Genomic DNA, 13,938 nt, shown 5'->3' on the forward strand with positions numbered 1-13,938 from the left:
AAGGGATACAACTACTCAGAGCGAGTAACATCACCAATTGAAACGCTACCAACGTGCACCACTAACTAGCTAGCCATTTCACACCAGTTACAAAGTACAGAGAGAGGTCTTCTGGAGGGGGAAAACAGGGGAGTCCCAACTCCAATACCTATCCATAAAAACAGATTCATTGACAAACAAAACCAATCAATAGTTTAACTCCACAACTCCATCCATAATTCAAGTTCTATAAATGTTTCATCATCATTGCCGTGGTGCACTAACTAGGCCATGGCACAGGCATCCTAACATCATTTGAACGCTGCCAGAGTACGCACACACAGTTTCAACAGCTCGTTCGGTCCCAACAGACCCGACATCAAACCCAGCTGAATTCCTCAGTGAGCAGAGCGTCTCCTCTGGTGTTCTGACTGAAGTGTAATTATGGTAAAAACATACAGGCGTAATCTGAGGCGGAGGGAGGAAAGATAAGCTGGATTTCAAATGACAGAGCAGGCCTGCTGGCAGCCCCAGCTCCAGCTCCTCTCGGGTATGTTTATCAAAGTCGACTCCACTCTTTCATTCACCAGATAACCACTGATACCATCAGCAGCGCTCAAAGAGAAGTTTGTGTGTGTGTGTGTGTGTGTGTGTGTGTGTGTGTGTGTGTGTGTGTGTGTGTGTGTGTAAGTAAAAAGGCAGGGGGGGGGGTGCAGCAGAGGACAGAAAGAGAAAGTGAAGAAAGGCAAACAGTCAGGAGAGAGAGAGAGAACAGTGTGACTGTGATAATGCAGGAAAGCGATGTGATTGACTGGCTGAGTAAACTGACTGCAGTGCAATCGTGTGAATCCCTGCATTAAGGTTAAGGAGCTTACTTAGCCTCCAGGGCCAGCGCGATGATCCCAGCTGCCATAGGAGCAGAGGCCGAGGTCCCTGTGTGGCTGTCGGTGCAGCGCTGACGCAGGTCTGTAGTGATCTACAGAGGGAGGGATGGAAAGGAGGGGGGTTAAATCCTGTGGATCAGGGTGAGTTGGAGGCACACCTGAGACTGCATACATTCCAGCTTTGATACTCTAACCTGCTAGAGATGACACGCACACACAAACCTGCTGTTCCCAAAGGTACCCAGGAAATTATTTCCTAGCCAAGAGGACCAAAGGGATTGGGAAGAAGGAAAAATATATATATATATTCCCATTGCAGGACTTCAGTCAGTCCCTCAATGACAGGAGAGAAAAGCTTGGTGTTGTGTGCCAAATCCAGTCAGTCAAAATAAAAGCCATCATCCAAAAAGGATCCCTGGCTGACTGAAAGGTCACTGTAGAGCTGGATAGGACACAATTGCGGGCAACTGGGCATTTTTATACATAATAATTGCTTCATTAACTCAGGAACAACACCGGTGTAGAAGCACCTGCTTTCAATATACGTTGTATCGCTCATTTGCTCAAGTGTTCCCTTTATTTTGGCAGTTAGTTGTATACAGTGTCTTCAGGAAGTATTTACACCCCTCGACTTTGTGTTGTGTTACAGCCTGAATTCAAAATGGATTACATTTAGATTTTTTTGGTCACTGGCCTAGTACACACAATACCCCATAATGTCAAAGTGGAATTATGTTTTTCAAAACTGTAAAAAATGAGAAGCTGAAATGTTTTCAGTCAATAAGTATTCAACCCCTTTGTTATGGAAAGCCTAAATAAGTTCAGGAGTAAACATCTGCTTATCAAGTCATAATGATTTGCATGGACTTAATGTTTTTAACATGATATTTGAATGACTACATCATCTCGGTACCCCACACATACAATTATCTAAGGTCGAGCAGTGAATTTCAAACACAGATTCAACCAAAGACCAGGGAGGTTTTCCAAGACCTCGCAAATGTAACCTACAGGTAGATGGGTAAAAAAAATAAAAAAAAAATAAAAAAAATAAGATATTGAATATCCCTTTGACTATGGTGAAGTTAAACTTGGGATGGTGTATCAATACACCCAATCATTACAAAGACACAGGCATCCTTCCTAACTCAGTTGCCGGAGAGGAAGGAAACCACTCAGGGATTTCAACATGAGGCCAACGGTGACTAACAGTCATTAAACTCTATGATAGAAAACTGAGATTGTAGTTACTCCACAATACTAACCTAATTGACAAGAGTGAAAAGGAGGAAGCCTGTACAGAATACAAATACTCTAAAATGTGGCAAAATAAAGTTAATTTATGTCCTAAATACAAAGTGTTATGTTTGGGGCAAAGCCAACGCGACTCCCCATATTTTCAAGCATAGTGGTGGCTGCATCATGTTATGGGTATGCTTGTAATCGTTAAGGACTGGAGAGCTTTTCAGGATAATGTTTTATTTTTATGGAATGGCGCTGAGCTCAGGCAAAACCCTAGAGGAAAACCTGGTTCAGTCTGCTTTCCACCAAACACTGGGAGATTAATTCCCCTTTCAGCAGGTCAATATCCTAAAACACAAGGCCAAATCTACACTGGAGTTGCTTACCAAGAAAACATTGAATGTTCCCAAGTGGCCGAGTTATAGTTTTGACTTAAATCTACTTGAAAATATATGGCAAAACCTGAAAATGGCTGTCTAGCAATGATCAACAAATAATTTGACAGAGCTTGATTAATTTTGAAAAGAATAATGGGTAAATGTTGCACAATCCAGGTGCGGAAAGCTCTTAGAGTTATCCAGAAAGATTCACAGCTGTAGTCGCTGCCAAAGGTGCTTCTACAAAGTATTGACTCAGGGATGTGAATACTTACTGTATGTACAGTGGGGAGAACAAGTATTTGATACACTGACGATTTTCCTACTTACAAAGCATGTAGAGGTCTGTAATTTTAATCATAGGTACACTTCAACTGTGAGAGACGGAATCTAAAACAAAAATCCAGAAAATCACATTGTATGATTTTTAAGTAATTAATTTGCATTTTATTGCATGACATAAGTATTTGATCACCTACCAACCAGTAAGAATTCCGGCTCTCACAGACCTGTTAGTTTTTCTTTAAGAAGCCCTCCTGTTCTCCACTCATTACCTGTATTAACTGCACCTGTTTGAACTCGTTACCTGTATAAAAGACACCTGTCCACACACTCAATCAAACAGACTCCAACCTCTCCACAATGGCCAAGACCAGGGAGCTGTGTAAGGACATCAGGGATAAAATTATAGACCTGCACAAGGCTGGGATGGGCTACAGGACAATAGGCAAGCAGCTTGGTGAGAAGGCAACAACTGTTGGCGCAATTATTAGAAAATGGAAGAAGTTCAAGATGACGGTCAATCACCCTCGGTCTGGGGCTCCATGCAAGATCTCACCTCGTGGGGCATCAATGATCATGCGGAAGGTGAGGGATCAGCCCAGAACTACACGGCAGGACCTGGTCAATGACCTGAAGAGAGCTAGGACCACAGTCTCAAAGAAAACCATTAGTAACACACTACACCGTCATGGATTAAAATCCTGCAGCGCACGCAAGGTCCCCCTGCTCAAGCCAGCGCATGTCCAGGCCCGTCTGAAGTTTGCCAATGACCATCTGGATGATCCAGAGGAGGAATGGGAGAAGGTAATGTGGTCTGATGAGACAAAAATAGAGCTTTTTGGTCTAAACTCCACTCGCCGTGTTTGGAGGAAGAAGAAGGATGAGTACAACCCCAAGAACACCATCCCAACCGTGAAGCATGGAGGTGGAAACATCATTCTTTGGGGATGCTTTTCTGCAAAGGGGACAGGAGGACTGCACCGTATTGAGGGGAGGATGGATGGGGCCATGTATTGCGAGATCTTGGCCAACAACCTCCTTCCCCCAGTAAGAGCATTGAAGATGGGTCGTGGCTGGGTCTTCCAGCATGACAACGACCCGAAACACACAGCCAGGGCAACTAAGGAGTGGCTCCGTAAGAAGCATCTCAAGGTCCTGGAGTGGCCTAGCCAGTCTCCAGACCTGAACCCAATAGAAAATCTTTGGAGGGAGCTGAAAGTCTGTATTGTCCAGCGACAGCCCCGAAACCTGAAGGATCTGGAGAAGGTCTGTATGGAGGAGTGGGCCAAAATCCCTGCTGCAGTGTGTGCAAACCTGGTCAAGAACTACAGGAAACGTATGATCTCTGTAATTGCAAACAAATGTTTCTGTACCAAATATTAAGTTCTGCTTTTCTGATGTATCAAATACTTATGTCATGCAATAAAATGCAAATTAATTACTTAAAAATCATACAATGTGATTTTCGTTTTAGATTCCGTCTCTCACAGTTGAAGTGTACCTATGATAAAAATTACAGACCTCTACATGCTTTGTAAGTAGGAAAACCTGCAAAATTGGCAGTGTATCAAATACTTGTTCTCCCCACTGTAAATGAGATATTTCTGTATTTCATTTTCAATAAATTAGCAAAAAATCATTACGGGGTATTGTGTGTAATAACCAATTTAAATCAATGTTGAATTCAGGCTGTACCATAACCAAAAAGTGGAATAAGTCAAGGGGTATAGATACATACTGAAGGCACTGTATATGCACAGGGGGGAGCGGATCCTAGATCAGCACTCCTACTCTGAGATGCTTAATGAATACGGGCCCTGGAGTGGGTCTGGGACATGAGGTGCCTCCTGGTATGGTTGGATTGAATTGGTGGTTTTTGGTTGTGTGTGCGCATGCGTGTGACTGTACGTGCTGAGTACTGGTCATGGTTCTGTGTGAGTCTATATGGCAGCGTAGGCCTGGCTGGATCTTAGTCTCCCCCTGCTTAGTCTTCCGACCCTCTATGGGGAATGTGACAAGACACTGCCAGACAAGCTAGGACAAAAGGGCCAACTGTCACCGTGTCTGTCCGACTGTCTGTCCCAATGCACCCTGGGCCAGGGGGTCAGCCCAGGACACAGCTTGACCCCAACACGATGACCTCTTTCACCCAGCCTTGGGTTCAAAGGTCACAGGCTTTACAACTAAAGCCTGTTTGTCTGGCTTTGCCCGCACAGGAATTAGTTACATGTTAGTATGCCATCTAGTCGGCTTAAATAACACCACATAGCGGTATTAGCACACTTTCTCGCTCACACACACACACACACACTAGTTCTGTCCTCTCTCTGCTGTTGCATGTTGTGGTAAGAGTGGAGGAACATCCACATACCCTTTATCCCTCCCCCTCAGAGACAGACTTACTATCTTCCGGTCATAGTTTTCTCCGCTGCTGTAGGTGGTGGTGAGGGTGGAAGAGCACTCCTCCAGGTACCAGGGCTTGCGTCCGCTCTCAGCAGTGCTGGAGATGGAGATGGTGTAGATGCTGTTGGTGTAGCCATCACAGGAGCAGTGGTCCCGGCTCCGCCCGCCGTTCCCTGACGCCCACACAAAGATGGAGCCGCGCCCCTTCCTTCCCTGGCAGGAAATCAAATCAATATAAATTAGATCAGAGGCGGGACTTCCTGCGCCCGGCAACAAAGAAAGTTCTCCCGCCGCCTGAATGCTGAAATGGTAATAGCAAGTGAACGCAGCAGTGGAGGGGGAATTCTAAAATGCTGTGTTCTATTTCTGTGAGTGTTTCTCTTATGTAACCTACTTGTTGTGTCTATGTATTGACATGTATGCGTAACTGATAAATGAACACACGTTAATCGATGTAAAACGTATTTTGTCTGTAACGTCTTTCTCGTTACGTGTCGGACCCAAGTAAGACAAGCTGTCGCCATTGTCGCCATTGGCGTCAGCTAATGGGGATCCTAAAAAAAGTCAAAATCTCTGTGTGATTGGTAGGGACACGGGAGGAAGCCTATCGCTCTGAGCTCTGACTATCACTCAAACACACACACAGAGAGGATAAAAGGTGGAGGGTAGCACTTCAAAAGGCCTCTGTCAGCCAGTGATAAGAGAGAGAAGCCCCTCTGAGTGAAGAGTGGATCAGACGGGAGAAAACGCTGACGGACAACTTGGACCAGCTATGAAGGGAGGCGAGGGAGAGAGCGCAGGAAGAGAGAAGGTGACTTCTTAATGAAAGAGGGAGGCAGAAAAGATAGACAAAAAAAAAACATGGAACATTTGCCCAAGAAAGCAGGTCACACACAGCTATGTCTTACTATACTTGAGGACTTTTTGGGGACCAACAAGTGATTCCCATTCAAGTCTATTTTCCCTAACCCTAATTCTAAGCCTAACCCTAATTCTAAGCCTAAAATAGCATTTTCACAAGTGAGGACTGGCAAAAATGTCCTTACTTATCTGAATTTTATTTTGGCTTACTATTCTTGTGAGGACTTCTGGTACTCACAAGTATAGGAAAATATGTCCACACACACACGTCATAATAGCCCAATAGACCTCTGCAGCTTCGATGCCAAACAGAGATGTACGTAACCCACCACCAAACTCTAACCATTGTTTTACTTTCTCCGCAATCAAAATGTCAGCAGCATTTCTGACTCAGCAAGGAGAGAGGGTGCTCTGACATCACCGCAAGTGGACTTTGTGAATGCCACTCCCCTCCACTTAACCCTAGGCTAAGCTCCTTCTTTGAGCCATCTCCACAACATACTTATGAATATGGATACCATGCATGAATATGCTAATCAGACGCAGCTCTTTAATCCAAATGTCTTGAAGGAAGCATTGATAACACTGGCCGCTGGTGTGAGTGTGTGTGTACACAACGTACAGTGTGTGCGCGCGAGACGCACCATGCGGATGCCGTTCTCGAAGGCTTGCCTGGCCAGAGAGGCGGGGCCGTCCACCGTCTTTCCGTCATCGTCGGGACCCCAGCTGGCGCTGTAGATGTCAATATGCTGCGGCTGCAGACTCAGAGACTTGGCCTCAACCATGTCCGTCACGTCGCCGTCCAGCATCCGCACCCCTGACACACACACACACACACACACACACACACACAGAGTGAACACACACCCAAGCCCTCACATACTCACCACTGTTGAATAAGATTTAAAATAACCTTGAAACGTGAAACACACATACTCACCCCCTATCCGTGCGTTGTAGGCGATTCCCACAGTGCAATGGGAGTTGTTAGCAGATGCAGCTACTTCCCCAGCACAGCGAGTTCCATGCCTAAAGAGGGAGGGATACACAGACACACATTTAAAAATCTCACACACGCACATTAACAAACTCACAAATATGTAAACAGATATACTGGGACCTCTCAAGTGGCGTAGTGGTTAAAGGCACATTGTGTGTGCGCATGCATTGCAGTACTAGCTGTGCCACTAGAGATCCTGGTTAGAGTCCAGGCTGTGTTGCAGCCGGCCGTGACCAAGAAACCCATGGGGCGGCGCACAATTGGCCTAGCATCGTCCGGGTTAGGAGAGGGTTTGGCCAGCAGGATTGTCCTTTGTCCCATCTCGCTCTAAAGACTCCTGTTGCAGACCGGGCACAGTGCACGCTGACGCGGTCGCCAGGTGCACAGTGTTTCCTCCAACACATTGATGCGGCTGGCTTCCGGGTTAAGCGGGAATTGTGTCAGGAAGCAGTGCGGCTTGGTTGGGTTGTGTTTGAGGATGCATGGCTCTCGACCTTCGCCTCTCCAGAGTCCGTACGGGAGTTGCAGCGATGAGACAAGACTGTAACTACCAATTGGATACCACAAAATTGGGGAGAAAAAGGGGTAAAAAAAATCATATAAAAACAAATAATAAAAACTGAAGAATGCACAAACAGTCAGTATACTATCTGACAACATGCATATTTGAGACGTATGGAGAAAAAGAAGTGGGGAGAAGCGAGTGGAGTTCGACTTAGTTCAAGCTATGGGCTGAAGGAACAGGTCGCCACATGGCCAGTAGCAGGGGCTGGGTCTTGTTCATAAGGCCACGCAATTTAAAACGTCTTCTTCCCTTTGGTGCCCAATGACGTGACCCTGGATTCAGAGGCAGCAGCAGCTGCACTGGGATACATACAGCCCTCAAATATTTTCACAATGTGAAAGAGACAATGATTTGTATGTTCCCGAGCACTCAACAAGCAAGGGTAACATTCTGCCAGACTGTAGCCGCGTCAACAAGCGGACAGGTTCAGTGACGAGCGCAAACAAACAAGAGTGGGTTTTAGGAGAGGAGGAAGAGGCAAAGACACTCTCTCGCTCGGCACGACCAGCCCTCCTGCCGAGAACATCTGGAACAAGTGGCCAAGAGTCACCACTGGCCGCTGTCATGGCAACCCAGCATCTACCCATTGGCAGGCAGGGTGCGCACACACAATCCCATGCTCAAACACACACGCCCTCGCTAGCCTAAAGGTTCTACTGTAGTGTATTCCATCACCTGGCTGGAACCTCTACACTTATGGCAGCCGTATGGACAGTTTGTTGAGCCAACATTAAAATCCTTCAGTCCTGTTTGGCTTCACACAGCGCCATAGTCTTCCTGAGTCTCCTCTACATATGTGTGTGTTGTTTGTGTCGTCTGCTCTCAGCCCATCTCCATGCCATGCCTGCTCCAAGTCAGTCTGAACCAGACCATCTGTGCGATGAATAAAGGGCGATGTGAATAACACACTGTCTGGATCAATCCTGGAGGTCAATCCTTTGTTTAGCTCACGGAAGTGGAGTTTTACATTATAGCAGAGATTCTACCACATGGAAATGGCCAAATTCAACAGCAGATGTGTTCCTCATAAGCAGAAAGAACAGCTTGTTCTCCTCTAGAAACACACGCACTCAGAATAGGTAACAAAAACAGTGGATGCAAGGTTATTGTCTGTTTACTCTGAACATCTGAGAAACTGCTGGTTATAGAAAGGGACTGAGTTGATAGAGGGGAGTGTAACCAAACCATTCTGGTGTCTTTGTTTGGTCTGGATCAGAAGTGGCAAGTCCTCCCGCTTAAAATCAGTACCGTGTCATAAAGCTAGAGCAGAGAAATTGGATCACCTACCACCACCACACTCGTGTCTCTAACCAAACGTATTGAATAGGGACATAGCAAGTGTATGAACAGTGTGGGGCAGCTTTCATAGAACCGCTCATAAATGGTGTTCCCTCAATGTTTATATGATCACTTAGAATACGTCCTCCAAGACAAGTTGGGACGATGGAAAGATACAAGTCTGTCTGAAAATGTCGTGTAGTGTGTAAGCTTTAGGTAGCTAGCAAAAACACACTAATGGCTATGTTCCAATAGCCTCGCTAGCAGCATACTACCTACAATAAAGTAATGAGTTGGGCCATGCATTCTAAGCAGTATGCTAGTATGGACATTGGAACGTACCCATTATTGTGACAGACTTGTCAACGAGCCCCACTCAGAGGGAGAGGTGGAAAGAGAGAGAGAGAAAAAGAGAGGGAAGGGCAAAGTGAGCGAGCGAGGGAAAGAGCAGACCATGATCCATCTAAAGCAGTGGGCTAGTTAACCTCCTGTCTCTTTAAGAAAACAAACTACCACAGAGTGCTGAACATTTGCCAAGGCATTTGGGCTAGAGCGTCCAAAACCACTGACAGCCAAACTGGCACAGGACACAGGGCTCCCAGGCAGAGAAGAGCCACACACACACACACGTGATGCTGTGACCTGGTATCTTACTTATTCTCGTTGCTGGCATCATAACGGGGCATGGGGTCCATGTCGTTCCCGTTGACATCATAACTGGCCTGGTTGTCCTGGAAACAGAGGGAAAAGCCTTCACCATCATGGTCTTCTTATGGCCGAGCAGCATAAATCCTCCAATGGCTGAACACACCACACACACTCCTACTACAACACACATACCCCATTCCAAAACGCACCCACACTCACGTAGTTCTGAATGAGGTCGGGGTGGTTCCTCTCGATGCCGTCGTCTAGGATGGTGATCACCACGTCCTTCCCTGTGTAGCCCCTCTTCCACGCCCCCACTATGTTCATGTCCGACTGGCAGTTATGGATGTCATCGTTACAGTGCTGGCACACACACACATGAATAGTGCTGAAATAAAACTAGCAACCCACTTAAGTGGTCATTACAGTTCTGGAACAGTGAGACATCTGTGTTGTGGCAAAAGTGTGAACGCATAGATATAGGCCCTGCTTGAATACTTTTGAAATGCAGATTTCCACCCTCCGTTCCTTGAATTAATCACTGATCTGACATGTCTGGGTTGGTGAAAGATATGAAGTGGGGTTCTTGCTTTAACCTATCAAATCATTCTAGATCATCAGTGAATAGTCCAATGAGAAAAGAAACAAAGCATTTGAACAGCTGTCAAGCAGGTCCAGAGATGGCAGGAGAAAGTCAGTTGTAGGCTAATGCCCAGGTTAAATGCCAATGGACATGAACATGGACAAAGAGTACTAAACAAGTACTGCCTAAAATCAAACAGTAAACACTCATGATTGATTATTTATGACAAAGTCCAAGCTCTAGCCTCTGTCCAAAAACACTGGACTGATAAGAACTAAGGTCAAAGTATTGGTGTTATCTTTGCCAAGTTAACCATTGACAGAACCCAGAAGAAGAGCAAAAGACCAGAGAGCTTACAAATAGCGCACTCACACACAAAATGGAAGGGAAGTAATGATTTGTACGTGGATGTGACTAGCGGCCACAAGCGAGTGAAGTATTCTTTCTGTGTAGAGCTACATATCTTGTGCAGTCTGAACGGAGTCATTTGACACTGCTGTGGGCATTTAAAATCCTCTCAATGTCAGATCAGCTTTAATATTACAGATACATTTTTTTTGCATATATACACTACAGTTCAAAAGTTTGGGGTCACTTAAAAAAAAGAATTTCTAACCCCCTTTTCTCCCCAATTTTCGTGGTATCCAATCGCTAGTAATTACTATCTTGTCTCATCGCTACAACTCCCGTACGGGCTCGGGAGAGACGAAGGTTGAAAGCCATGCGTCCTCCGAAGCACAACCCAACCAAGCCGCACTGCTTCTTAACACAGCGCGCCTCCAACCCGGAAGCCAGCCGCACCAATGTGTCGGAGGAAACACCGTGCACCTGGCCCCCTTGGTTAGCGCGCACTGCGCCCGGCCCGCCACAGGAGTCACTGGAGCGCGATGAGGGAAGGATATCCCTACCGGCCAAACCCTCCCTAACCCGGACGACGCTAGGCCAATTGTGCGTCGCCCCACGGACCTCCCGGTCGCGGCCGGCTGCGACAGAGCCTGGGCGCGAACCCAGAGACTCTGGTGGCACAGCTAGCGCTGTGATGCAGTGCCCTAGACCACTGCGCCACCCGGGAGGCCAGAAATTCTTGTTTTTGAAATAAAAGCACATTTTTGTCCAGTAAAACTGAAGATCTCATACAACACTGTGTACCACTCCCTTTGCAGAACTGTGCAAACTAACCAGAATAGAAAGAGGAGTGGGAGGCCCCTGTGCACAACTGAGCAAGAGGACAAGTAAATTAGAGTGTCTAGTTTGAGAAACAGACACCTCACAAGTCCTCAACTGGCAGCTTCATTAAATAGTCTCTGCAAAATTCCAGTCTCAACGTCATCAGTGAAGAGGCGACTCCTGGATGCTGGCCTTCAAGGCAGAGTTCCTCTGTCCAGTGTCTGTATTCTTTTGCCCATCTTAATATTTTATTGGCTAGTCTGAGATATGGCTTTTTCTTTGCAACTCTGCCTAGAAGGCCAGCATCCCGGAGTCGCCTCTTCAGTGTTGATGTTCAGACTGGTGTTTTGCGTGGACTATTTAATGAAGCTGCCAGTTGAGGACTTGAGGCGTCTGTTTCTCAAACTAGACACTAATGTACTTGTCCTCTTGCTCAGTTGTGCACCGGGCCTCCCACTCCTCTTTATATTCTGGTTAGAGCCAGTTTGCGCTGGTCTGTGAAGGGAGTAGTACACAGCGTTGTACGAGCTCTTCAGTTTCTTGGCAATTTCTCACATGGTACAGCCTTCATTTGTCAGAACAAGAATAGACTGACGAGTTTCAGAAGAAAGTTATTTCTAGCCATTTTGAGCCTGTAATCGAACCCACAAATGCTGATGCTCCAGATACTCAACTAGTCTAAAGAAGGCCAGTTTTATTGCTTCTTTAAAATCAGGACAGTTTTCAGCTGTGCTAACATAATCGCAAAAAGGGATTTCTAATGATCAATTAGCCTTTTAAAATGATAAACTTGGATTAGCTAACAACATGCCATTGGAACACAGGCGTGATGGTTGCTGATAATGGGCCTCTGTACACCTATGTAGATATTCCATTATTATACTTTTTTTTTTTTATCTGCTGTTTCCAGCTACAATAGTCATTTACAACATCTACACTATATTTATGATACATTTTATGTTATTTTAAAATGGACAAAAAAAAATGCTTTTCTTTCAAAAACAAGAATTTCTAAGTGACTCCAAACTTTTGAACGGTAGTATAAACATTCTATTGGTTGCAAGAACTTTGTATAGTAATTTAAAGTTTTAACCCAGTGTCATTTTGCGTATCAGTTCATGAACCATGTGCCATGGAATCAGTACGTCGAAAATCTCTTACCAACTATTTTGCAATCTATATGGCACAGCTGTCAATTTTTTGGTCCTTAAACTAAACTGGTATACTTTTATATTTAATCAATTATGGTCTTTAATGCAGGGCCAACAGACAAGTTCCCTTTTCCCCCCTTCCTCTTAATTTTTTTTGCGGTAATGCTGCAATTATTTGGTTGTAATTTTGGGTTGAGCAGACATTTCCATATATTTTTGTTAGCTGCATGTGTGACAACTCCACCAGTCCTATTTATGACATCTTTAAAGATTATACCTTTTTTTAAATATATATATATTTTTTTAACTATTAGTATATTTGAGATTAGCCACAATATTTGTTGTATAATTTGTTCCGTTTTTTTTATTGAAATTGCAACCAACTTCCTATGCTTTGTTTAAAAATAACAATATTTGGTAGATGATTTCCTTTTCAAATAACTGAAAGTGCGAGGTTTAGTCTGAATAAAGGGAAAAAGGCCATTCTTGAATATGTGGTGAGATATTCTTATTAATTTGCTAGAGAACCAATTCAGATTTTAGTATAACTTTTGTATGACTGAAGCCTTTAGTGAGCGGTCTAATGCTTTAGTAATTTCTGCCCTCCAAATTCATTATATAAATATTGTCTGGCTTGCCGTTCCAAATAAAATAGATTTGTTTTTCCTTCTCAAATTTAAATAACTGTTAGCTAGGTGTACAGTCGTGGCCAAAAGTTGAGAGAATGACACAAATATTAATTTTCACAAAGTCTGCTGCCTCAGTTTGTATGATGGCAATTTGCATATACTCCAGAATGTTATGAAGAGTGATCAGATGAATTGCAATTAATTGAGAAGTCCCTCTTTGCCATGCAAATGAACTGAATCCCCAAAAAACATTTCCACTGCATTTCAGCCGTGGCACAAAAGGACCAGCTGACATCATGTCAGTGATTCTCTCGTTAACACAGGTGTGAGTGTTGGCGAGGACAAGGCTGGAGATCACTGTCATGCTGATTGAGTTCGAATAACAGACTGGAAGCTTCAAAAGGAGGGTGTTGCTTGGAATCATTGTTCTTCCTCTGTCAACCATGGTTACCTGCAAGGAAACACGTGCCGTCATCATTGCTTTGCACAAAAAGGGCTTCACAGGCAAGGATATTGCTGCCAGTAAGATTGCACCTAAATCAACCATTTATCTGATCAAGAACTTCAAGGAGAGCAGTTCAATTGTTGTGAAGAAGGCTTCAGGGCACACAAGAAAGTCCAGCAAGCGCCAGGACTGTCTCCTAAAGTTGATTCAGCTGCGGGATCGGGGCACCACCAGTACAGAGCTTGCTCAGGAATGGCAGCAGGCAGGTGTGAGTGCATCTGCACGCACAGTGAGGCGAAGACTTTTGGAGAATGGCCTGGTGTCAAGAAGGGCAGCAAAGAAGCTACTTCTCTCCAGGAAAAACATCAGGGACAGACTGATATTCTGTAAAAGGTACAGGGATTGGACTGCTGAGGACTGGGGTAAATTAATTTTCTCTGATGA

At 44.9% G+C, this 13,938-nt stretch overlaps 1 protein-coding gene across 7 annotated transcripts in view; it reads right to left on the minus strand.

The window, feature by feature from the left end:
* Positions 1-13,938, minus strand: part of pcsk5b (proprotein convertase subtilisin/kexin type 5b) — a 74,940-nt gene that overhangs the window by 39,720 nt on the left and 21,282 nt on the right. For 6 of the 7 annotated variants that reach the window (XR_005477258.1, XM_038997986.1, XM_038998149.1 and 3 more), the window contains exons 4-9: positions 9,739-9,882; positions 9,526-9,602; positions 6,969-7,057; positions 6,673-6,845; positions 5,168-5,380; positions 855-955 (exon numbers count right to left, since the gene is read on the minus strand). Coding sequence is in view for 6 of the 7 variants with exons in the window: in XM_038997986.1 (XP_038853914.1) it covers positions 855-955; positions 5,168-5,380; positions 6,673-6,845; positions 6,969-7,057; positions 9,526-9,602; positions 9,739-9,882 (797 nt within the window). In the remaining variant the exon portion in view is untranslated. Of the gene's footprint in view, positions 1-854; positions 956-5,167; positions 5,381-6,672; positions 6,846-6,968; positions 7,058-9,525; positions 9,603-9,728; positions 9,883-13,938 lie in introns of those variants that run through there. The other variant, XM_038998066.1, reaches the window with a different exon arrangement.

The sequence above is a fragment of the Salvelinus namaycush genome, chromosome 1 (genome assembly GCF_016432855.1).
Source record: "Salvelinus namaycush isolate Seneca chromosome 1, SaNama_1.0, whole genome shotgun sequence".
In the NCBI taxonomy this organism is placed as follows: Eukaryota; Metazoa; Chordata; class Actinopteri; order Salmoniformes; family Salmonidae; genus Salvelinus; species Salvelinus namaycush.